Raw genomic sequence first — 25910 nt, 5'->3', positions numbered from 1 at the left:
TCACAAAGTCACATTTTTTTTTATTTAGGTACAACAAATTTATTCCAACAAGATTTCATCGCCACTTGATGTTTCGTTTTTGCCATTTCTACACTTGAACTTTCACAGAAAACGCACTGTGCTGCTGCAAAAACTGTGCTTAGACACGTCAGTCTCAAAGCCCCAACAGGAGGTACTGATCAGCCTCAAAAACAGTCCAATCCCTTTTCAACACCAATGCCTCTTTCACATGTCACCGACCACACCAAATAACAATGGGCCTGCTCAACTAGGACTGAGTGAGATGATGGTTTTCATCGGGATGCAACGGTAGCGGTTTGAACCAAACCACGACCAGCGAGTCAGTGAAAGCATCACCCCTCCACGATCCGGCGGAGTATGTTCCCCAAGCCACCCTTGGCTATCTGGACGGGGGTCTTCTCCTCCTTGTTCTCGATATAAATGCTGGCACCGTGTTCTACCAGCAACTTGGCTGCTTCCAAACGCTCTTCATCACACGCAAGATGGCTGTAAGAGAAAAGATATACAAATTGGTGCCTTTATGTTTTCATAAAAGTCAGGTCAAAAACTTCCAACTGATGACATATTGGTCTGGCAACATGTTACGGCTTTCGTTCTACACATTTAAATCCACGCCCGCTGTGACAATTTTGGACAAATGCGTTTGCACACGTACAGCGCCGTGTTGCCCTGCGAGTCCTGGATGTTCGTTGAGGCACTCTGCTTGAGAAGCAGCTGGATGAGACGGTAGTTGCCCTTGGCCGATGCTCTGTGCAGGGGAGTGGAGGCCAACTTGTCCGTGGCATTGGGGTCCGCTCCATTTTCCAGCAGCATTAAGGCGATCTGCAAACAGGAGGCAGAATTGTCTCGCATGCCAGTCGCAGGTAACCCCGTTGTAAACTTTGCTTCCCGTTAAACGTGAAAAGCCCGTTTCCTCATCTAAAGTCTCGGTGCCCTCAAGAGCCTCTTTCGATCGCCACTTCCTAGAGGAAATTTTAACCAACAGCGTAGGATGTGAGAGCAAAACTAGAAGGTGGCTTGGCCGAGACCAATGGAAAACTATACGAGAAGTTTTCCACTGGTAGTAATGGAAAATAAAAAAAAAGTACCTTACATAATGTCACTAATTTATTCAATTTACTTTATAATGTTTTTTAAGCTGTCGGAAGGTCGTTTGGAACTGGAAGGAAAACTTTACAATGTTTTGCTACAAAAATAACTCCAGGTCTTTTCGGGTGAACATCGATTTTCAAGTTCGGCAGATTTCTCACTGGATTTAGGTCTGGACTTTGACTAGGTCATTTTAACAGAAACATGCTTTGATCTAAACTTTAAACCATTTTAGTGTATTTATATGCATGTTTGGAGTAATTCTCCTATTCCTGCTGCAGCAAGAGAATATTTTCGAGCCCTTCTCTAAAACCATCCTATATTTAGCTCTGCCTACCACATCATGATGCTGCCACCACTGACTCACTGCAGCACTGTGTCCTCAGGATGATGTGGAGTGCTGGTTTATCTTTGACCCATCTGATCGGAGCACTTCCTTCCACAGTGACTGCTGGTTCCTCTAAATCCCAGCAGGATTTGTTTTGGTTTGGCACACACTAAAGGCCAGATTCTTTTTAAATGAACAACTAACCCAGCTGTGGATCTCAGCAACTCTTCCGGTTACCACAAGCTGTCTGTTCGTCTCCTGGCTTGTCATTTTGAGAGGGTGGCAATATATTGATAGGTTCTCACTTTTATTTCCGGACGAAGGAGAGCGCACCTTATCGACATCGTCTCCCTATTGTGTGCATTTGTGGCATTTATTTGACCCAACACAATGCTATTTTAACTTGATTTTCTATTTTTCTTTTTTTGTTTATAGATTGATTTCTTTACACACTCATCAGTTTCATTAGTGAGGAAGGACAGGAGAACTAAAATATTTAAGCCGATTCAAAACAAACAAAAGTGAATATATTTTAAATAAGGCCTTTGCGTCCTTATTGTTCAATTTGGAACTGATTTTTACAATCATTCCCATCACATTCAAGACTTTCACACGGCACAGTAACCTGGTGGAACTGTAAGCTGTTAAGGTTTCAATCCCAGAGAGAACACCTTCCATTTAAAACGGTGAGAGTTTTAAATTGTGTATTTCTCCTGTGATTCTTTAAATTGCACCCAAGGATAAAAGTGACTTGTCGTCTTCATGCCTGCGTTACAAAATCCCACACAGTTCACACTACAAAGGTGTGGCTGCACTACCTGCATTATTAACCCAAACATAATAGAAGCTGCTTTGTTCACTTCATACACTGCAGTAAAGAGTGGAATGTGAATTCAAAATAATTGTACTCAAATCTAAAACATTTAATCTGTCTTTATCTCGTCTTTCAAGTGCTGCCAGATGTAGCAGAATGATTACAACATGATGAAAGCTTACAGTCTCATTTTGTTCCTGTATACAATAGCTCTGACAGGTTGGAGCTTTTTTTTTTTTTTCTTACAAACTAAGTAGGCAAAGCAAAATGTTCATAACTAGTGTTTATAATATGCAAAAAGAAGTTAAATAGATGTTTTTCTCACTCTTTATTTAAGTGTTGACTTTTGAGAACTTCACTATCCACAGTGACACTTTAACAATATTTGGGTGATATGATTTACAACATTTAATTCCCCTTTGGGATGAAAAAAGTATTTGAATTACATTGAATTTCCCTCACATCCTGATTTATGGTTGTGGTTAATCATAAGAACTGGTGCAGGGAGACCTGTATCAGACATAGCTGTAAACTCACCTCAGCCGTAACGTGATTAATAGGATTATTTTTGACCCCTGATGGGTCAGCCCAGAGGCCTTGTCAGGAAACATCAGGGACTTAACCCAGCCTAGAAATAACTGGGCTGGGTCACATTTTAATACACAAATAGAATGCCTTTACAATGGTTTAGAGTAAAGCTATTTCCATGTCTTGAGTCCAGATGTAAACCCAATTAAGAATCTGTGACAAAACTTTAAAAGATACACAAATAAATACATGCTGGTAGAGACGCACCTCACGCGGCGAGAGGCTGTAAATGTAGCATTTGGCTCAAAATGCATGCCACACTTTTTGGATTTTTATTGAGAACCACTTCAGGTACTACTCTACTTTACGTTGATCCGTCACACCCAACCCCAACAAAATACAATCAAGACTGCAGCTGACTAAACGTGACAAGACAAAGAATGCAAAGGCATAAAATTACACTCCCATACACAAGTATGGAGTCTTTCGCATTTTTTGCAACTGTTAGTGCACAAACGACACTGTACCTCGTATCTGCCTTTGGAGGCGGCATAGTGCAGAGGGGTGCATCCATTTTGATTAACTGAATTCAGCTGGGCTCCACTGCCTATCAGAGATCTCACTATGTCCTCTCTTCCTGCAGATGCAGCAATGTGCAGAGGACTCCACAGGGCCTGGGGAGTGGAGAACACATCACGCTGTAATAACATCCATTTACGTCAACTTAACGGTAACCCGTCACTAGGGGGGGCGGAGAGAATGCATCACAATTTAAAGCTTAGCTCACATCATCCTGCAGGTTGACCTCAACTCCCAGGCTGAGTAGGAACTCCACGATGTTGGTGTGTCCAGCAGAACAAGCCCAGTGGAGAGCGGTCCTGCCGTCCTGAAACCACAGACAGCCGTCATTAGCTCCATTCCCTCACTAGTCACAAACGATGCAGCCCAACAGAGTACATAAAGACGGGGACGCTGACCTGGTCCGTTTTTCTGACAAGTGTTTTGTCGGACAGCATGGACTGTTTTAATTTGTCGAACTGCCCGCTGAAGGCTAAATTGCAGACCTCCACGTTAGACACGGAGCTCTCCATCACTCAGTGTGTTTGAATGCGACGGGAAAGTTGTTGGACGCCGTGCAGGTGACCGAAGTTGTTGCGTTTGAAAGCTGGAGGATGACTCAGGAAATCATGAGCCTCACATCCGATGTGGGTGCACGTCTGTCTCTTCAAAATAAAAGTCCGCAACTGCTCAAGCCTGATAAGACGCTGATCTACACACGCTTGTCGTTTTTAATAGGCTTGTAGATAAATTTGATTTGATAAACGTAGAATGTATCAATTCTACATCTAAAAATGAAAAAAAAATATTGGTCATTATTATTAGTTATTCCTCGTAAAGCATATTTATTCATAGAAACATTAATAATTGGGTCAGGGGAGGGGAGGCCTCTAAGGGTGGGGGGTTTATGGAGTGGCCAGATGGCAGCCACTGATAATTGGACTGCGACGCCAAAACTAAGACACTATAATAAAAATATATACTTAAGTATATTCTAATAAAGAAAATTCAATAGTCTTTTCACAACTAAATAAACACAATTGATCAAAAATGAATAAATAAATGAAGAGAATAAATAAACAAAATATCATTCCTCAAATATCTTTTTTCTACATTTTTAAAAAATAAATAATTGTCAATATGTTTAAAAGACAATTTACCGGCACCCTCGAACCATCCACTCTAGGTGGCGCTACTGAATTTGGCTAAAGCGACAGCACGCACATCTTATTTTGGTGGTCACGAAATTTGCTAGGCGGAAGTAAAACATGTAAGATGGACGCGCTGTTAGCTGAATAAATCAGAGGGGGGGAAAGATAATATACAATTAATACGTATAAACTCTTACCGTTTCCCCTTGTTGTTTGTTTCGCTTCATATATGAGCAGACATGGCGAGCACTCTGGTAGGTTTATCAACGTGTCTACAAGTTTATTTTAATTTCTTTTTAGTCAAACCGCTAACTAGCTAGCTGTTTTCCTGTGCGCGTGCTCCCTTTTTTTTTTTTTAATAGAAATTTTTTGGACAAGTCTAATAACTACTACATTCATCGTGCTTACTTACTTCTTAATGTGTTTACTTCGCCTTGTCTCTGTAGGATTTCCGGACCCATGCTGACCAGTCTTGCAGATATGCCGAGGAGTTTGTTAACATTTACTACGACTGTGTGGACAAGAAAAGGAGGGTGGGCATTTTGTTCCCAGAATGAAAAATTCACGCATGTCCCCTCGAGTTATAGTATACCCTGCATGCCGACGTGTGGGTATGTTTCCGGTGGAAAAACTGCAGTCTAGAGACGTGTTTGTAATCAGTTAAATCTGCTGTTATCCCTCAGTGGGGAGCAGCGGCGTCCACTACTCATCTTTGTTTCAGATCTGTTAACAAACGGACAAAACCTTGTGTATAAAGAAACAAACAAACATTGAAATAAGTTAATCTTTTGTTGCTGCGTTATTATTTCACACAAAAAATATGATGAAATTTCCATCTATATAAGCTCTCTGTACTTTGTTTAAATCCTTTTTCCCTTTAGGATGGCACTACAAGTTTACAGCAGGATAGATTGACTTTTCCTCTTAGCACAATCTAGCAAAATATTTTTTTTGTTCAAAACTGATTTAGGTCTGGGGAATGAAATAGCAATGGTAGAAGTTTATTTTGTTTTATTTTTTGTCTATGATGAACTATTTCTGTATTTATATTTGCCACGTTTTGAGTCATTTTCAATTGATCAACACAGTCCAACAGATTTTTTTATTTGAAATCTTCTCACATTTCAAAGAGTTGATGATGGTACACCCTCCATTAAAGTGACTTGCACCCTTTTTATTAGTCCCATTTGAATTGGCAAACAACTCACATTGACATTTATTATGGTAGGGCAGGTCTTCTTTTTTTTTTCCAGGCATGAAAAAGGTAGCATCTGATAAATATGGCTCCTCACCTAGCCAAGTTGCAAAAAAGACTCTTTGTGCGTCATCAGATTTATACCTATGAGGAAACAGGAAGTTATAAATTACAAGTTAGATGTTAATAAAAAATCTTAAAAATGAAAATGTGTCAATTACATTTATTTTGTAGGGATTAACTGTGCTACTGCTGAATTTGTTCAAAAAAATCTTTTTACCTTGAATAAATGTGCCAATTTATTGGATGTTGAATATCAGTAGCTATTAGAGTTGCATAAAAAAAATAAAAATCAAATTCAGTAGCGACACAGAAAACCAGTGGTTCAGTCCTGTTTAATAATTCTGGATTAAAATTCATTTTTAGCATTATTATCTTGAGATTACCAACACTTTCAGACCCAGTGCAACAGAGGAGACCGATTTCTGTTTTAAGGTGGTGCGGGTCGCTCGTGGCTGCTGTTATTGGCCGACTTGTGTGTTTCAGAACCTGACCCGGCTCTACCTGGACAAAGCCACGTTGGTGTGGAACGGCAATGCGGTTTCAGGACAGGACGCTCTGGGAGAGTTCTTCGAGTCGCTGCCGTCCAGCGAGTTCCAGGTTCAGACTCTGGACTGCCAGCCGGTTCACGGTCAGCGAAGTTTAAATAATTTTAGGCCAAAAAAAAAAAACAAACAACAAATGTAATCGCAACAAGATAACGTAACATCCTCATAACATTGTCTTTTCTCAGAGCAAGCAACCCAAGGCCAGACCACGTTGCTGGTAGTGACTGGTGGGATCGTCAAGTTCGAAGGGAACAAACAACGATTCTTCAACCAGAATTTCCTCCTCACAGCTCAGGCCTCACCAAACAGCGATCAGCCCGTCTGGAAGATCGCCAGCGACTGTTTCCGATTTCAGGACTGGAATAGCTGAGCCTCGTGTTCTGTGTTTCTAAACTCGGACGCTCGGCAGCAGCTACGTTTTCACGAGGCTTTTGTACTTTCTGTAAAGTAAAACTGTATAAATTGAGTGCCAATAATTTTATCTTGCAAAGTCAGACACGACGATAAAGAACCTTGAAATGTTTTAATTTCAAACATTTGAAACCACAAATTACTGCAAAAATTCAAGATGCTCAGCAGCCTGAATCAGAATATATTATATTTCAGGAGGATTTCTTTGAGCGTGATAATAATGCAGATTCGTTTTCCCACTGTGATTAGGGTTCTGTCAGAGTCTGTGTGAATGTAGCTTTCGTCAAAAACAATCTGTACTTGGATTTACACTTGGACTATTAATATTATTTGAAAAAAAAAAAATGTACACAAAATAAAGTGTAAGTTTTATATTATTATTTTTATTGTCCTTAATTCTGCAATGTTGTTGAGTTCAATGTTTTCTAACTTGCAGGGCATTATAACTCCAGCTCACCTCAGCTGCTTTTGCTTTGGGTCTGTAGGATTGTGTCCTGACCTTTATTTATTTATTTATTTATTTATTTTTATCTTTTCACTGTTCTAAGAAACTAAATACCAGTTTCCTCTGTAATTGATTACAATGAAAATGTTGAGGAAACAAATCCAGCCTTGTGAGGAAACCCACTATAGCAGTGCTTGTTGCTCTTTGCCAGGAAATACCAGCAACTTTTAATAAAAAGCAGGTGGTTATTAGATATTTTTGTTGTTTTTCTATGAGTATATGCAAAATAAAATATGCTCTTTTTGGGTGTATAAATTGTAACTTAAGTAAAAAGTGTGATAAGAAACAAAACGTAAATTTAGTGTTACACACTTAAAAGTTACTGACGTTATGAGAATGCCTGGAGTTGTTATTCACAGGAAAGGCTGAGTGATGTTAAAAATGATTAAAGAATTAATTTTGTTTAAGTATTTTAGATTGTAGCTTAAGTATCTTAGACAAGTCAATTTGAAGAGACACATCAAGTTTGAGTTCTGAATGTTGTGATCTCAGGTTTTAGCACCAACATTTCCTCATTTTATAGCCTCACTTTTTGTTATATTTCAGATTGTTTACAGATAATCGTGTTGAGTTTGTAAATAGATATTCAGTCCAACATGTGTTCTTCTCTTAAAACTTTACAAAAGCTCAGATTTTAGCCCAAAACCATCAGCTAACCTTACTTAAGTAAAATCACAACAGGACTGTGTTGCCACCAGTGCAGAGTTTGTCTAACTGAGCAGCAGGGTTTGTAACAAAGAAGCTGCTTCTGCTAAAAAAATTTAAAAAAAAAAAGTTTCTTCTGTATGGCAGAATTATCCCTCTGATTTCACCGCAGAAGCTCTATTCTAAGTCATGTGAGTCAATGCCAACACATCCTGTTGCATCGATGTTTACAGTAGCTTCTGATCCGAGGGAGTGGGCTTATAAACATTTCCATGAATAATGTTACATCTCCCAAAAGCAACAATCCAGGCTTTATGCAGCATCTGAGTATTTTCCATCATGAGGCAAAAGATCTGTCGTCTTAGGAAACTTCCTGAATAATAACTTCTCTCGGAAGTCATGGTCAGTTCTCAAAAATTGAAACAGAAGCCAGCGAATTACTGGACCTCACAAGCATTAGGAAAAGATTTGTGCCACCAGTGACACAGGAATTTCCACAAAAAAACCACAAACTATTCCAACTACTCTAGAGACATGTACAAAAGAAATCTATAAAAAATAAAACAGTATCACTTCCAAAACATCTGATAACTGCACAGCCTGTTTGTTCCTGATGAATGCTCCTGCTTACCGTTCACCTGATCTGGTCCACACAGTTTATTTAGACCAAAAGATAGATCAAGTTGAGCTTAAGCTTGGAAACGTGAGCCAGCGGTTTCTCAACATTCAGTTGAAAGTATGCATATTCTTCAAATTCATCAACATTATGCCCTTTTACGACCAACGAGAACGGCGCATTTTATTGGGAGTTAAATACGTCAGGTCATCGAACGGCTAAAATTGTTAACAGATCAGATTCTACAATTAGATAGGGAATGCTCCCATACTTTTACACAAGACTCTCTTCAGAAACGTGTATTACTTCAGACAGAGTTTAACATCTTATCTACCCAACAGGCCGAATATTTATTATCCAAATCTAGGTGTGGCTATTATGAGCATGGTGAGAAGGCTGGACGCCTTCTTGCGCAGCAGCTACGGCAACGTTCAGCTAAACAGGATATCTCAGCGATAAATGATGATCATGGTGTAAAATGTTGTGAGGATGCTGGAATTAGTCTATGTTTCAGCAAATTTTACCAATCTCTGTATACCTCTGAAGCCTCACTTAACCCAACTGAATTGGATGATTTTTTTAAAGATATTAAAATCCCTTCACTAAGTTCTGATCTATCTAACGAATTGGAAAGAAATTTTTCTTTAGCTGAGATTAACTCTGCAATTAAAAATATGCAAAATGGAAAATCTCCAGGACCAGACGGTTTCCCGGCAGAATTTTTAAAGAAATTTTTGGATTTACTCTCTCCCCTGTTGCTATCAGTTTTTGAGGAGTCCCTGGCCACACATTTATTGCCGCTGTCTATGCGTCAGGCTGTAATTTCACTGCTTTTAAAGAAGGATAAAGACCCCTTGAGCTGCAGTTCATACCGTCCAATATCGTTATTAAACACTGATGTTAAAATTCTCACAAAGATGTTGGCAAAACGAGTCGAACGGATTATCCCTACAATTGTTTCACCTGACCAGACTGGTTTTATTAAAAATCGTCAATCCTTCTTTAATATCAGGCGGCTATTTAATGTGTTGTATACTTCTGCCCCGCCCAGTCACAACTGTAATGAAATTTTAATCTCGCTGGACGCTGAGAAAGCGTTTGACCGGGTGGAATGGAACTATCTATTTAAGACCTTGGTGATGTTTAACTTCGGTCCTAAATTTGTTTCATGGGTGAAGTTGATATATAGGCCTTGCCAATGGCAGCAGTACGCACTAACAGTAATCTATCCAGTTATTTTGAATTGAAACGTGGGACGAGGCAGGGATGCCCACTCTCGCCACTTTTATTCGCAATTGCAATTGAACCACTTGCAGTGGCTTTGCGAAACAGCCCCAAAATTAAAGGTATTAATCGGTTTGGCACTGAACATAAAGTTTCCCTATACGCTGATGATACACTTCTTTATATCTCAGATCCCTTATCTAGTATTCCTGAGTTACTTATTTTACTTCAAAAGTTTGGAAACATTTCTGGCTATAAGGTTAACCTTCAAAAAAGTGAATTGATGCCTGTGACTCCAATGGAAGTGCAGCATATGGGTCCAGTTCCTTTCAAAATTAGCCCTGCTAAATTTAAATACCTTGGTATCTGGATTACTCATAGTCATAAAGATCTTTATACAGCAAACTATCTGCCTCTCCTGGTGAACCTTAGGAAAGACATCACTACATGGGCATCTCTGCCTCTATCCTTGGGAGGTAGAATCAATATAATCAAAATGGCAATACTGCCTAAATTACTTTATCTATTTCAGAGCGTGCCAGTGTTTCTCACCAAGACTTTCTTTACAAAATTAAATAGTGAGTTGTCGTCATTTATTTGGAATAAAAAGCACCCGCGGATAGGCTGTAAGATGCTACAGCTACCCCATGGTCTTGGTGGCTTGTCACTCCCCAATTTCCTATATTATTACTGGGCGGCTAATATTAGAGCCTTACTGTACTGGTTGAGAGAGGACAATCCTGCTCCCACTTGGGTGACTTTAGAGAGGAATTCAGTTACGGCTAGCTCTCTCTCTGCTTTACTCTGCTCCCGGTTACCGTTTAATCAACCAATCTCAACTTATACTTCTAATCCGGTTATAACTCACACAATAAAAATCTGGAATCAGTGCAGGAGGATGTTTAAAAGTACGGAATTATTAATATCTGCTCCAGTATCAAATAATCACATGTTTGCTCCTTCACTAATGGATTCTGTTTTTAATGCCTGGAGTTTAAAGGGAATAACTTCTCTAAATGATCTTTATATAGATAATAAGTTTGCCTCATTCGAACAGCTCACACAGAAATTTGACATTCACAAGTCACAGTTTTTCAGGTATTTACAATTGAGACATTTTGTAATGTCAAACTCTGGATGTTTTCCTTTACATCCACCAACTTCTCTTGTTGATGAGGTTTTGATGTGCAAGTCTGTAACAAGACGCTCTATGAGTAGAGTCTATTCTCTGCTCAGTTCATTTAATGATACCAATTTAGATTCCTTGAGGGTCAAGTGGGAGATGGACTTGGAGGAGTCCATATCAGACACAGTTTGGCAAAAAATTATTCAAAATATTTATTCGTCCTCAATATGTCTGAAACATGTCATAGTTCAATTCAAGGTAGTACATCGTCTACACTGGTCTAAGGACAGATTGTGCAAACTCAAAAGGGACTTGGATCCGACGTGTGATCGTTGTAAACAATCTCCAGCCACACTTTTACACACATTCTGGTCTTGTCCAAAGTTACACAGATATTGGCAAGGCATTTTTGACACTTTTTCAGGAATATTTGGACAAACTGTCTGTCCATCACCACTTATCTCTCTCTTTGGGGTGGCTCCAGCAGAGTCCTCCTTCAGCAAACATCAGAGGACTGTGTTAGCTTTCTGCTCTCTACTGGCTAGAAGACTCATTCTTCTTCGATGGAAGGATCCACATCCTCCAATATATGGACATTGGTTAAGAGAAGTTATGTCTTACATTCATTTAGAGAAGATCAGATATACTGTTAGGGGATCTGTAAACACATTTTTTGACATCTGGCAGCCATTTATATCTTATGTCGGGAATATTTCGGCAGATAACTTTGTGTAAAGGTCAAATATTGGTTCTTTGTGTGCAAACCTGTGCTTTGTATCGGTTGATGTATGAATAAAAGGTGTATTCTTGTTGGGGTAGTATATCTGGTATAGGAGAGGAGGGTTGGGAGGGATTTTTGTTGTATATTTTGTCAGTCTTTTTTTCTTTTTTTTGTTTTGTTTTTTTGTTTTTTGTGTGTGTGTGTGTGGTGTATGTAAAAAATAATAAAAAGACCTTGATCAAAAAAAACAAAAAACGTCAGGTCGACACAAAGTAACACGCGGTTGTGAGGTGGAAGCAAAATGCGAGGTGGTTAATTATTTTTAATTTTATTTGGCAACAATGCACATATTTTCAGTCTCCCTGCGTCAATGCTTTGTAGAACAATGTTGCAACTTTTCTTTTCAGTACGTCAAATGTACTGTCAAACGTTTCTTGTATTTATGAGTTTTGGTGACTCATGAATACAATCATCCTGTGCCAAGTGAATAAAGCACTAAAATAGTAGTGAATGACACAATGTTTGACTATTTAACGCATAGATACCAGTTGCTTTCTTCCTTGATATACAGTATAAAGCTAACTCATGGAATATTTCAATATTTTATGATTGCTAGGGAAAAAAAAAAAAAATCCTGTGTGAAAGAGTGGAAAAATACCAAATACCAAAACACAAATATGAAAAAAAAATGTGTTTATTTCTGAAATGCTGAACACACACAATGTGGACATGATTGGAATAACAAATGTAAGTTGGCCTAACAAACATCTGGAAAGTATTTGCCATCGTCTTAAAGTCCCAACGACGAAAACCCGTCAATACAACAATAATTGGTAAAATACGTAGAAAAACACTCCGATGATGAAGTGAAACAAGACTTCTGATCCGCTTCATACCAAGTGTATATATTGAACTGTTACGACACACAGACTATTACAGTAGGCCAGTTGGGACTATTGCTAAGAAGTGTCTTCATGTTAAGCACATCAGCTCTTAAATAAATTAGGTGCCCACAAGAATTTTGTCATTTCAATGTTCCTATGGAAGCAAAACCCGCTCATTTGACAATTAATTTCACGCTTTATTATATTTACTTGTCTTCCTGAGTGACCTTGTTTACATATTTTGGTCTTTACAAAAAGAAGCAACAGTAGTTGACCAAAAAAAGGACAAAAAACCCCCAAACAAAACAAGATAAGCAGACGTGATCATTTGTGTTAAAAAAAACAAAACAAAACCCAACAACAACAAAAAAAAAAACAATGATCACTGTCTGTTTATCTCTAACTGGGCATAATATTCAATAAATATGTAAACTTAACATGGCAGTAAAATTGTTTTTGAAACATTGTTTTTTTTTTTTTTTCATATTTGGCTCTTCCTACAGTTCTACCACACAAGTACTGCAGACTGAAGGCACAGTAACGGCAATACTCCAGTTGTACAAAAGCGCACACTAAACCTCTTGGAGGATGACCTTAGTTAATATTTGTATTGGAAATCACAGCGATTAATTAGAAACATATGGACAACAGTGGGGGGTTTTTTATCACCTAAACCCCAGATGGCGGTAGATTTAAGCAGATGGCAGTATAGTGCTGTGAAAGTCTCTGACCCTTTTGATGAAATTAGACCCGCTACTTCAGTGCATCTCTTAAGACAGCCGTAGATCCTACACTCATAAATAAAAAGCAGCACATATGGATCGACAGCAACGATTATGTACAGGTTCAGATTATTCCTTTCCTCTTAAGTCCTGTGGTACGCCAGCAGCTTGAAACTGGGTAGAAAACCGAACCAAAGTGTGCAGAACAGAAGAGCCTTTCAGGCACTTTGCTAAACAACCAACATGGCTGCTTCCGACATGGAAACCCCCCCACAGAACCTTGAATCTCCTAATGCGTCAGAAAGAGATGGACGGAAATCATTTTGGAACACGGTAGCCTGCAGTAGCGCACGTTTTTAATCAGATGTTAGGGACTGGGCATATTTCCTGCAAACCGAAAAGTGAACTCTTCCAGATTTGTTTCCCTTTGTGCATTGGTCTGGCAAAGCTAGGCTAACTATTTACAGGAACAAATATTGACTACTGTGGTATTTAAACATGTCTATTTCCTCCCGTACATTCTTTCTATATCGTTGTGATAGTGGTTCTTCAGCTCTTTCCTCTTCAGCTTGAACGCGTCTGTGACCAGACCGGTCTCTGGGGTCCACGGCTCGGGACTCAAATGCACCTTTACCGGAACTTCAAACCGCTGGAGTTTAACTAAAAAAAAACAAAACAAAAAAATCATGTTTTAGCCACTCTCCTAGCCATAAAACCACATTTTACACAGCTAATAAAATTGTAAAAAGCCCATTTTGGTTTGCTGGCCTGAGAAGCAAGAGAACATATTTTTTCCCCTTTTTGTCTGCATATAATAGCATAGAAATGATCAAGGAGTCATATCAAAACAGCAAAAAAAAAATATTCAAGTCTATAGTTATAAATGTCAAATCACAAACAACTTAGATTCAGCAAATTTCTATTCTTATGAGTTGGATTTGTATCAGGAACCAAAATAAATAAAAAAAAAAAAATTGAATCCAGACTCAGACATCCTGCCAGCTAACTCTTACTTTTAGCTGCGGCCTCTGTGATCTCCCTCAGAACTTCTTTTTCCATTTCAGGATGGTTGCAGATTTCCTCCCACTTTCCCCCGATGCCTCTCTGCTTGGCCAGCTCCGTCAGCTTTTTCTGGTTAGGAACCACAAAGCTGATCACGTAGTTCTGCTCACTGCAGGAACAAACGGCAGGAACAGGGTTAAAGTGAAGGTCGCCGTTTCATTTTCATACAACAGCCGTCCAACGGCACAAACACTGAAAGATCAAGCCACTGAAAATTATAAACATATTTGTTGGGGGGGAAAAACAACAAAAAACTTCCATTTATTTTTCAAACACTACTCTGCTATAAAAAGTGCTTTACTCAATATGTTCACCATACACAGTGTTTAAAGATATAGGCCATGTTTTCATTTGCTTTTACTACCGGTTATCTCTGCATCTATATTTGTGTATGCAAACGTACTAGGAGTCAATCGGGATTTCTGTGTGCCGTTCTGGCAGCAGAGGGACGACTGTTCAAAGAGAACGTCACATCTAAGTGAGGTTAATGGCTCATTCAGCCATTTTATCATGAATGAGGCTCTGTTTGAGCCAGGGTAGATCAACCAGACACAGAATCTGCTCCGGCAGGCTGTGTGTCAGTATTATACGAATAAACCAAAGCTCTACAGTATAACGTTAATGTCAACCTAAAACAACAGGCCTTTAACTTATCTATTTGACCAATAGGGCTGGATAATAAATCAATAACAATATATAACATGACAGATCACCATCGATAGAATAATTTAATAATTTCACTGAACTCCGATCCAGAACCGCATAGCATTCTGGGGGATGTAGGCAGAGGAAAGACTTTAGCTGCTCAACCGCTCACGGTCAGCGAAGCAAAGTTGGTGGCATCAACTAACTCACTCGCTCTTTGGTTACCTAGCAACAACTTGAATAACTTGCAGCACCGGTTTAAGGTTTCTGCTTGAAGAGGAAAGGTCATGGCGACAGTTTGGCAGTATTTCAGATATTTAAAACTAATCAATAATTATGGATATCGACTTATGAAATGCTTATAATGTGATGCGTTTCTCAGCCATGTCGTCCAGCCCCATTGACCAACTGACTATTTTTAAATTCAATTTAAGCCCCAGTATTTCAATATTGCTGGTTGAATCTTCACCCATGACATAGTTGAGCAGTTTCCATGTTCTGCTCTGTTATGCGGCTCTTTTCATGTGAACAAAGAGCCTGAAGCTTTTTCACGACCGGTTACACAGGACACCTGGGTTCAGCTAAACCTGTTTATTGTAAACACAAAAAGTCCTAAAAGATATGACACCATGGAAACATACCAAAAAAAAATAACTGTCTTGTTTGCAGCTAACAGGTACATAATGTTTTATATCAGCACACATCAGATCTGTAGCTCACCTGTTGGCGTAAGCGCAGATGTTATCGACGAAAGCGCAGGTTTTCAGAGCAGATTCCACTTTACCGAGAGACACGTACTCCCCCGCCTGCAGCTTCACCAAATCTTTTTTGCGATCTTCAGAAACAAACATTAGGTGTAAAAGTCCAGCTTCTCTTTTTACAAATCAATAAGCAGTATGTGTGTGTTTTGCAAACAGAACCGTTGAGTGAAGCAGACTGGGCAACATACACACCTACAATCATCAGACAGCCATCCGGGTAAACCTCTCCAATGTCTCCGGTGCAGAACCACCTCTGACCGTTCTCGTCAGTAAAGTAGTCCTGATCGTTGCCGTCTTGCCTGAAGTAACCCATGGTAACATTGGGACCGCCAATCAGGATTTCCCCTCTTGGATGTGGCTTGTCTTTGCTGGTGTAGCCCCCTGAGAGGTAAAACAGGGCAGGCAGATTGTAACGCGTCATTATCCTGCACTAAAAAATAGTTTCTGTTGTGCCGATTACAGCATGTAGCAACATGCTTCAGAGTTCTACCTTCAGCCCAGTCTCTGAGCTTGATCTCACAGCAAATCAGAGGAGCTCCAACACGGCCGGTGCTGATGTCTGCGACTGCAAAACCAGATAGTTACTGGGTTACTCGTTTGTCTTCTTCTCAAGTCAGTCATACATAAGAAACTATTTTATCTGTCAATTACGGCAAAAAACATGAATCTCAATACAGATGGCAAATGGATTTCAAATAATGGGATTTCTGAAGAGTTACTAGCCAATCGCGCCTGCCCTGCCAACTGTTCCACAATTATATCCCTGCTATCTTCCTTAGATTCCATGATCCCATTCAGTCAGTGAACACTACTGAGATTACATTCCGCACAACTGGAATGTAAATCCACTTGTGCGGATTCTCAGTGAATTTAGGGGCTCGCTGAGAAATCAGCACCAATTTTCTTAATATTTCTTAATTTTGGAAAATCGGACGATGCATGTGAAACAGATCTTATCCAACGATCTTTTCTAACTGTGCAAATGTCTGAAAAATCAGCCACTGATTGACTGACAGACCCGTTCACAAGATCACGTCTTCAAGTGTCTGATTAACAACAGACACCCCACTGTTAGCAACACTGTCGCCACATTTTGCATTTTTTCCCAAAAAGAAAAAAAATGGCATTGGTTAAAATTGGAATCATCCAGAAAACGGCCATCATTGCACCACTACCAACACCATGACTTCTGAAAGTGAGTAGTTGCAGTTGATTTTATTTAGAGCAGTCAGAGTAAAAGGGGGCTAACATCAGCAGTATTCAGTTTCCATGCGCCACAAATCTGGAAGAAACTTCCAGAAAGCTGCAAAAACAACCAATCAAGTTCTATCACTGTTTTTGATGATGACACTTGATAAAATGTCATGCTTGTTCTCAAATTGGTGACTGACTTTTGTGTTTGTGACATTTTGGTTTTGTGTTTTTATGATGTAAAACACTTTGAAGTGGCTTGTTGCTGAAATATGCCATACAAATGAACTGGACTGATAAAATCCAACTAAATGCCATCGTGGTTTGTTGCTGAATACATAAAAAACACTTTTGTACGTTACTTTATATCTTTGCTCATTTTTTTGCTTGTAGTAAATTTTGTTATTGAACATATTCCGAATTTTTCCACAATTAGTATAGTGCATTTGGATGAAGGCTCCAAAGCCTGACCAGTACTTAATGCTGTGTTATGTTCTTTTCCATTCCACATTATGTCCATGTTTCTTTTTTTTAAATGATTTCTGGCCAAACACCAGCCTCTGTTGAAAAAAAAACAAAAACAAAACAACAACATACCTTCCGTGATGGTGCCGGCTCCACAGGTTTCGGTGAGGCCGTAGCCCTGGCCCACCGGACAACAGAAGCACACGTTCATAAACCTCTGAGTGGCCGAGGACAGGGGAGCTCCGCCGGACAGCATCATCCTCACTCGCCCGCCCAGCAGTTTCTTCACTTTCCGGAACAGCAACCTGCATAGACGCGTTACGGACCGTTTGGATTTGAGGCTAAACAACCACCACGTCATGTGCCAGGAAAAAAATGCACCGATGAGGGTGAGGGGGGAGAGAAGCGGTGTTTAGGTTTCTTACATGTTGCAGAGAGGTGCGTCATGGCCCCTCTTGACCTGCTCCAGTTTGTATTTGTAGCCCAGAGTAAACAGTGTCTTCTGAAGGTAGCTCATTTCCTGCACTTTGCTCATTACATTCTTGTTGATCCGATCCATGATTTCCTGTTTCAGCGGAAAAATGAACGGATTTATTTTGTTGGAAAATGAAGAATTAAAACAACAACAAAAAAAAACAAACTGGAAAATAAAGCTGTAGATTCTTACCGGCACTGCTGCCATCAGAGTGGGTTTGAGGACAGAGGAGTCTCCTTTACTTCCTTTCTTTATTCTGGTGGACTAAAGGAGACAGAGGCCAATGAACTGACAAGATCAGCAATAATTTCCTGACTCAAAACGGGTGAGACTTCTCCTACAAACGACCTTTCACATGATTACGAGATAAAGCACACGGCTGCGTCACACTGCGAGCCATTTTTACCTGATCTGACAAAGTCTGGGGGGATGAGTAACCAATCCGGCAGCCGTATGTTACACAAGAGATTTCCGCTGTCATTTCCAGAACATGAGCCAGGGGCAGATACGCGATGTAAGTGTCATCAGGTCTGTCGAAACACACACAGGTTAAATCCAGTCGTTACTGATCATCCTCTCTCCCACTTATTTATCTTAACAATGAGGAACTTTGACCTCCAGTTCCCTAGCTAGCCGGTGGTTTGAAATGCACGCTGTCACAATAATGCAACGTTTGAAATCAGCTGAGTGGTAAACAGGGGTCACTCTAGGGCAGTTCACCAGATCTGCCACTCTGAAACATCAACATATTCGGAAGCCTGAAAACGAGTGATGGTGATGATAACTGGTGAAACTTACCCAAGTCCAGGGATGCGTTCACACTGGCCTGTCATCCCCGCGATCAGGTTGCTGTGGACTATCATGACCCCTTTGGGTCTGCCTGTGGAACCGCTGGTGTACATCACCACGGCCAGATCGGAGGGCTGCGGCGTCACAATTTCTCTCTCCGCTGCAGGAGAAGTAAAGCAATCACTGTCTTTTACAGGCAGGCACAAATTTAAAAGAAAAAAAAAAGAAAAAGAAGTGTAACGACTTGAGTAAGTTGAAGAAATGCATACCGTTCTCCGGCAGGACGCCCAGGTCCCGCACCGCCTGCATGCTGTGGATGGAAAGTCCTTCTGGGTAGCCTTCTGTGTTCACCTTCTTCTGGTCCACATAGATGATGTGCTTCAGTTTGGAGATCTGCGGTAGTACTTTCTGTAGAAACAAAAATATAACAATCAATGCGAGTCATTCAACATAAACGTTAGTCTATTTTCACTGGCGCAACCCTGATATTCATTGGCCGATTCATGTCACCCGGTGATCTCTGATCGACCCCTGATTGACTCTCTGCACTGAAACTCCCAATTCAGCGTTAACGCCTCGATCAGACGTTAGTCCCACTTTGAAGCACAACCCTCTTTGCAACCCGAGTCGTTTGGTTTACTTTACAACTGGACCTGTTTGGTCAATCGCAACCAGTTCTTCTATGATCCATCGCTATCCTCACTTGGCACATTTCCAGACCACAAAAAACAAACAACCAAGCGTCGGCATTTCTACCTGGGGAAAGTACAGCATGTTACAGGCGTCGGTGTCCAGCGCCGTTTGGAGAGTTCTGTGCCGCTGTGTACAAATCAACATCCTGCATCTCTGATCCAGGGTTTCCACTAATTTAAAGTTTAAGACTTTTAATACTGTAATAGTGTAAACTTAGAACATGAATTAGTTATGATAAATAATTTACTTTAATAACTTCTATTTCATTCAATTGATCATTTAAGAAAATTGAAATCCAAGCACTTTATTTTAATATCTTTCTGTAGTATGGAGAAACCTTCATAAAAGTTATAGGTTTTAGCCAATTACTGATTTCCCTGTTTTAAGACCAAATCTGGTAATATCTGATATGATGATAATGTTTAGATTTTAATAATGTAAACCCACAACAAGCCAGTTTCAGAAACACAATTCTTCTGCAGGTTGGAGTTGAGGGCTGATTCTTTGAGGACGCTTTTCTTTCAACAGTGTTTATTACTTTCCTGCATTATGGTTTAATAGCAGTGTGGCAACACACCACTTTCGGTTAAATACTACAAATAATGGAACAAAATTAACTTCACCTGTGAAAATTTCTGAAATCCTTTGTGTATTTCAGATATTTTATGGGTCAAAACTGAGCTAAATAAATGTAAGACTTTCTGAATTTGCAAAACCCGTTTGAGTAAAAAGTGATTAAAACAGCTGACGTATTCCAAATTATTTAGAAATGTCACTACAATATTAATTTTTGTGATTTCAGAAAGGAATGCAATATTTGTTATCCCTGAATAAATCCACCCAAACTCTTCCTAGACTGAAGCCCCACTTGTTTTGGAATATGGTTATAGAGTTGCTAAATCCCCCCTAGAGTGATGTGAACATTGTGATATCATGCTTGGAGAAAAACCTTACAATCAAGAACAGTTTAGGACCTTTATTTAAAGTCACGCCTAATCTCATTTCCGCACATACTAAAGTGTCTTCAATTAATTTATGCACAATAAACCACATTATACTCCTGTTTTCTTCTAGGTCTCATGAAGATCTCCTGATAGCCTTTAAAACCACCTAATTAGACACACATATTTTCAAGCACGGCTTTAAACGAATCAACTCACTTTAAGTTTGCTTTCAAGCAGCTCCATGCTGGTGACCAAGTGAGTGACTCCAGTTTCGTTCAGTCCGTATGCAATTGCATCTTCTCCCAGCGTGGCATAGAACGTCACCACTGCAAACACGGCGAGTTAAATACAGCTCGGTTTCCCCCCCCTATTATTTGTATGCATTTTTCATGACATCAGCTTGCAGTGGGCTTTCCTTACATGGGAAGTTGTGCCTGAAGCATGCCTGAGCAGTTATCATCCACTCCGCTCTGGTTTCGCAGAAAATGGCGATGGTGTTTTTGGGCTGCTGTCCCAGAGCTGCCAGTCCGTTGCCAAACTCGCTCGCTACAGAGTCCAGGTCGTTGTAGGACAGCCACCTGTACTCTCCCAGTATCAGCTACATGGGGAAACAATTAAATGAAGCTTTAGAGACGTCCCCGAACAGCCAACAGTGGAAAAATTAGACAGTCTGACCTTTTTAAACACTTTGCCGTTGGGCTGGATCTCGTTCTCTTCGCTCAGCACCTCCCTGGTGCCGAGACAATCGGCTGGTCCGAAGCGCTTCACTGCATGCTTGAACAACTTGTCCAGCGTGTCCTTCCCTTGGAAGTCCTCTGTGGCCAAGGAATCAAAGTGGTCCACAGAGCGGTACGGCCCCTCTGGGGACCCTGTGGTGGAGCGGGCCTTCATTCTCGCAGACTGCGTCCTTTTTTGGCCGGCTCCGGTGATGAAGTACCAGGGCAAGAAGGATATGAGGGAGTACAGCCAGATCACAAGGTGGACTGGAAAGAGGAGGATTGACTTGAGGGTTGAGTCTGACTGGGCGCCCATGATGCTCTCTGGGTGCGTTTAGAAGGGAACTGAAAAGCAGACCTTGGTTTATCAACCGCGACTGGACCTTTATCCTGGCACAGGAAAGGACCGCAGACAGATTTTCCACAAGGTCTCACAGGCGCAGAATGAAGGTTTCTGGTCCAATGTATGTCCCCACAGATTCAGCTAAAACCAGAAACAAAAGGAGACAAGAACAAGAAAACACTTCAATATGAAAATAAAATGTAATTTAAATGCTAAAAAGTCTGATTTAGTTTGCATCATTACAAAGTCTTATCTTATTTGTCTTTACTGAGGTAGCAAAATTAAAAAAAAAACTGTAGTATGGGTAACTTATTCGTATCAAAATTGGTCAAATTTCCCCCCCCCCACAGCTGGGCATTACTGATCAGCTATTTAAAAGGACGCTCCTAATTTCTCTTGTTTTTAAAGACATTTTTTTTCAAACTTCCAGAAACTAGAAAGGAACGCCACCTACGTCTCCAATTAAAGTAACGCTGTCGTAAAATGAGAGTTCACAAACTCAAGGCAGCATGTCTGTAAAGCTGTTGCCTGCAGGCCAGCCGCTGGAACGAAATGATAATCATCAGATGATATCAGTTTATGAGTTGTGCCACTTTATAAAAAAAACCCAGCAAAGTGTTGAAAGGTCATCATATCCTTCAAAACACGAACTTGACAACCATTTCTAAATTTAACTGTTTTTTTTTGCTACGAGTCTGTGGACCAAAGTTTTAAAAACCCTGCTACTTCTACATTAAATTACTGTATAGCATTCAAGCTACGTTACTTTGTCAGCACTTGGGATAGTCGGTTCATTTGAACATTTTGAGTAAATGCAGTAATACTGTTATTTTTACACAAGATTATTATATTGAGAGATTCTCGCACTGACCTATATCTAGATTTAGTAAAGTGCAATCATTATTTTTCGTTAAACTGATGATGTCCAACGCCTCCCGTTTTCAATGATGCCAGACTTGAGATCCGAAAAAAAAAATAGAACTCCAAAAAAGAACTTTGTTTTAAAATCCAAGAAGTGAGAAACTCACTACAAGTTACCAACAAACCTAACCAACACAACTACAAGCAGAAAAGACGGTTCTACATTTTTCACAACAACAATCAGTGTCATCACTTACCAGATTCTTCCCTCACTCTGTAAAAATCAGTCAACCTCTAGCTTTAAGTAAAGCCTTCTTGAGTCACAATTGATCCCTCCCTTTCACTCAAACACCTGCTGTCTTTCATGAACCAAAGAGGCGGGGGTCGTCTGAAAGGTCATAGAGGGATGAAGCAGTGTGGACACGTCGTCCCCCACTGGCTTGCCTGGCTGCCATCCAATGACAACAGCCCTGCGGGCTATGCTGGAGGGGATAGAGCAACAGATAACCAATGACGATGCTCTGGAGGCTCACCCCACTCGGTGGTCAGTGGAAGGGTCACTATAGGTCAAGCTCAGCTTGACAATGACCTCACCAAAGCGGATATAGAGGAGATAAAAACCAGTGAAAGCGTGATTTAAGAAAAAAAAAAAAAAAAAGGCTGAACACACAACCAGGATGGGCAAACATAAAAATGCGTGCTGGAATCTGTTTAAACAAAGGGTTAATTGTAACGTGTAGTATTCATGTGGTTGCTAAGGGTGGAGTGGCGTGTGCTTCCAACTGCTTGGAAACGTTATCTTGAAATTTGCAAATTTCCACACAGTTATTGCTTCGACGCAATATCTGGTAAGCTGTTGTACATTAGGTTCCCTAAAATCATAACCTGCTTTAAATATTGTATTAAAAGAGTTCTGCACAGACTCTCATTGTTCTTGATGCTCACTATTGAAACAGAGCTCACAGAGAGCGCTGCGGACATTGGTGTGGAAAATGTAGCTTAGCTACAACCAGCGTCGTCATCATAACTTTTTTCTGTATTTTAAAAATAAATGTCGCCGACACACATTTTGAGACCACATGTTGAAGATGTTTATTAGAGATTTGAATCAGACAGTTTCCCCTTTATCAGATTTTTTTTTTGTAATAAAAAGTATTAAATAAATGCATCAAAAACTAAGACTGTTTCAAAGATTTTTACAGAACTGGAAGCGTCCATTTTTCTGTGGCACGGGAAGTGAAGCTGGGGCAGCTGCTTTGCAGAACGCAGCCTCTATACATATGGTGCATTAATGCCACCACTGGTTTCGCACTAGCACAGATATCAAACAGAAAGCACTTGTGCTTATATTTTTAGATGTAAACAGAATCATAGTTTGAAAATTAGCTTAACAAATGAATTCCGTTTCAAACAGAAATAACCTAACTGATTTAGCTTTAATGTTAACATGGCAAAAATGACCTCTGACATATTTTGTTCCTAAAGTGAATAACAAAAAAAAAAGTTGAGTCTTGCCACCATTTCAACCCCTTTGACCAATGCTTTACCTTTAATAACGCGTGTCCACGCCAATGTGGATCATCATTTCATAAGAAATGATATGGATCTGTTCTTGCAGCATCAGCCTGCACAAACTGTGATCCCCATTTCAGTGAATCACACCTCTAATGTACGTCAAACAACATTAGAGGTTGTCTGACCTCTAATCGAACAAGGTCAAACAATTCCTTAAAAAAATTAAGGAATTTTTTAATTCCTTAAAAAAAAATTGGCTGAGATACATGTGCAAAAACTGCAACATTCAAATTCCAGAATCGTATTTTGTCTCATTTTCTGACCCATATTATAGCACATTTAATTTTCTTACACTTAAATATAAACAGCATACTCATTTTAATGCTAAAATCAACAGGAGAGATGGGCAGGTGGGGGTGGAAGGGGGAACCTACGCAATGATGGGACGTGTTCATTTTTGGAGAATGACGCACCTGTGGAAACAGCATGTTGGTTAGCGTCAGCCTTTGGTTTCCTGGCGGCTGATACCGTAATATTCAAATAAGCTCAATAACATTATAATATTATAATGTTCTGCTACATCCGTCTCTTCACTGACATAATACCTGACGAGTGATTTAAAACTGTACATAATTGCAACATAACAGCAGCGCGTGAATAAGCCCTCACCATGGTAATATCTGTTATCCGTTTTAGACGAATATAGCCCAGAAAAATAAGTCTTTTTTTTCATATATCTATATTATTTCTCTAAATGGTGGTTACGAGTTGCTGCGTTATTTCCGCCTAAACCCAATCTAGTTTAACATCCTCATAAAGTTGCTAGTACAATAAGGTCTATTAAAAGAAAAAGCTGTGGAAATTGGGAACAATTTAACAAGGATATTCTCTACGGACTGACCAACAATAGGGAAGCAGCAGACAAAACGTTGACCAAAAAAAAAAAGCCGCCTCATGTTACTGGTACCATTGAGCAACCCAATTGCAAGTTTATACCGAGGAAGTGTTTTAAAGCTGGCCAGTGTGGCCCTTACAAATCACCCCAAACACGATTCAACAAACGGATAAAGGCAATAATGAGCTTACGGTTTCAGTTTGAGACACTGATATCCCGCTTAACCCGGCATGTTCGGCACGTTCTTACCTCGCCGGCGGCAGCGGTACACAAGGCGTCCGGGTCGTTGTCTGAACCAGAAATGACCGAAAGTTACCTTTTTCCTTTGACGCCTACGTCATCTGATTCCATATTTCTGAACCAATCAGAGACGGCGGCGGAATTTGCCCCAGTTTGTGTCTGTTACGTCTTGCGAGAAGATAAATACAACAGGAAGTGGGTCTGGCCTTAGTCAAATGTTGACACTGAAGATGTTATTTCATATGGTTCTTATGAAGTCGTCATTATTTATATTAACGTACGAGCGAAACGTTGATAGCCAGTTTTAACATATTTTACGTCTGTAAATTCAAGTCACAACCACATTAGAAAATGTTAAGTTCCCCAAATGACCCAAAATGTGTATATTTATGTTTCCATAGTTGTTTTGTATTCTACATTTAGCCTATATACATTTACAAATACGTTAATTACTGGCTATGAATTCTTATATTACTCATTTCCTTTCTCACAGCCTTATAGTCATACAATCTACTTTAATTTTTCACTAAGATATAAATATGTGTAATCTGATTTTTTATAAAGTGTTTATTACCACTGATGGCGAATAAAAAAAATTAATTATTAAAATGCTTGGATTAATATATGCTTTTGTGGAAAAAAAAAATCTGACTTCAATTTAACATTTATGCATCTCATCGGGTCAGGGGGAAAACACACAGCAGAAAAATTTCTATTACGTAATAATTACAGAATTATTAAAATGGGCTCAGATTTGGTCAGGACAACGTCGCCCCCCAGTGGTTGGCAAGTACAAGCACTTTTTTTTCCTGGAAGCCAGGAAGGAAGTGTTTGAAAGCAACACCGAAGAGCATTTCCTAATCTCATTTTCAAGACTCAGAGCAAAAGTAGACATTGAAATCAAATTCAGTGTTTAATATTTCCACACCAAACAGCGCTTCGCCTCCATTTTCTGTATAGTTAATGTTTACAAAAACAATATTTGGTGTGTTTACCCAGCTTGGAAAGCCTTCAACTGTCCCTATCACGGATTTACAAAACAGATGAAGTCAAAAGGAAAACTGCAGTTGAGTCTTAAAAGAAAAAGGGTATTGGTATTTTGTCCCCCTGTAACACAGCAATTAAATATTTAAAAATGAATTTAAAAATGACTTAGATTCTTATGACAC

General features: G+C 39.7%; 3 protein-coding genes across 5 annotated transcripts; 1 reads left to right on the top strand and 2 right to left on the bottom strand.

The window, feature by feature from the left end:
* psmd10 (proteasome 26S subunit, non-ATPase 10) lies at window positions 1–3998 on the bottom strand. Its single transcript, XM_032554789.1, has 5 exons — window positions 3758–3998; window positions 3568–3666; window positions 3308–3454; window positions 677–843; window positions 1–507 (listed from the first exon to the last, which is right to left on the bottom strand). The coding sequence occupies exons 1-5, from the start codon at window positions 3869–3871 to the stop codon at window positions 354–356; spliced, it is 681 nt and encodes a 226-aa protein (XP_032410680.1). The 5' UTR covers window positions 3872–3998; the 3' UTR covers window positions 1–353.
* Window positions 3999–4581: 583 nt separating this feature from the next.
* nxt2 (nuclear transport factor 2-like export factor 2) lies at window positions 4582–7401 on the top strand. Its single transcript, XM_032554790.1, has 4 exons — window positions 4582–4743; window positions 4936–5022; window positions 6231–6375; window positions 6478–7401. The coding sequence occupies exons 1-4, from the start codon at window positions 4729–4731 to the stop codon at window positions 6660–6662; spliced, it is 432 nt and encodes a 143-aa protein (XP_032410681.1). The 5' UTR covers window positions 4582–4728; the 3' UTR covers window positions 6663–7401.
* A 4817-nt stretch (window positions 7402–12218) lies between these two features.
* On the bottom strand, window positions 12219–24881 carry acsl4a (acyl-CoA synthetase long chain family member 4a). 3 transcript variants are annotated; one of them, XM_032554784.1, is made up of 16 exons: window positions 24751–24880; window positions 21246–21371; window positions 20847–21154; window positions 20592–20769; window positions 20388–20497; window positions 18804–18942; window positions 18544–18694; window positions 18152–18275; window positions 17938–18009; window positions 17696–17835; window positions 17403–17575; window positions 16105–16179; window positions 15807–15995; window positions 15574–15688; window positions 14160–14317; window positions 12219–13806 (listed from the first exon to the last, which is right to left on the bottom strand). In XM_032554784.1, the coding sequence occupies exons 3-16, from the start codon at window positions 21060–21062 to the stop codon at window positions 13649–13651; spliced, it is 1998 nt and encodes a 665-aa protein (XP_032410675.1). In that variant the 5' UTR covers window positions 21063–21154; window positions 21246–21371; window positions 24751–24880; the 3' UTR covers window positions 12219–13648. The 3 variants fall into 3 exon arrangements, with proteins under 3 accessions (XP_032410675.1, XP_032410672.1, XP_032410673.1); XM_032554781.1 differs by having other exon boundaries at window positions 20847–21371; window positions 24751–24881; XM_032554782.1 differs by having other exon boundaries at window positions 20847–21371; window positions 24693–24793.
* Window positions 24882–25910: the final 1029 nt, after the last annotated feature.

Source organism: Xiphophorus hellerii, chromosome 23, assembly GCF_003331165.1.
Source record: "Xiphophorus hellerii strain 12219 chromosome 23, Xiphophorus_hellerii-4.1, whole genome shotgun sequence".
NCBI classification, from domain to species: Eukaryota; Metazoa; Chordata; class Actinopteri; order Cyprinodontiformes; family Poeciliidae; genus Xiphophorus; species Xiphophorus hellerii.
The sequence above is the reverse complement of the archived record's forward strand: the minus strand, read 5'-3'. Positions and strand labels throughout refer to the sequence as shown.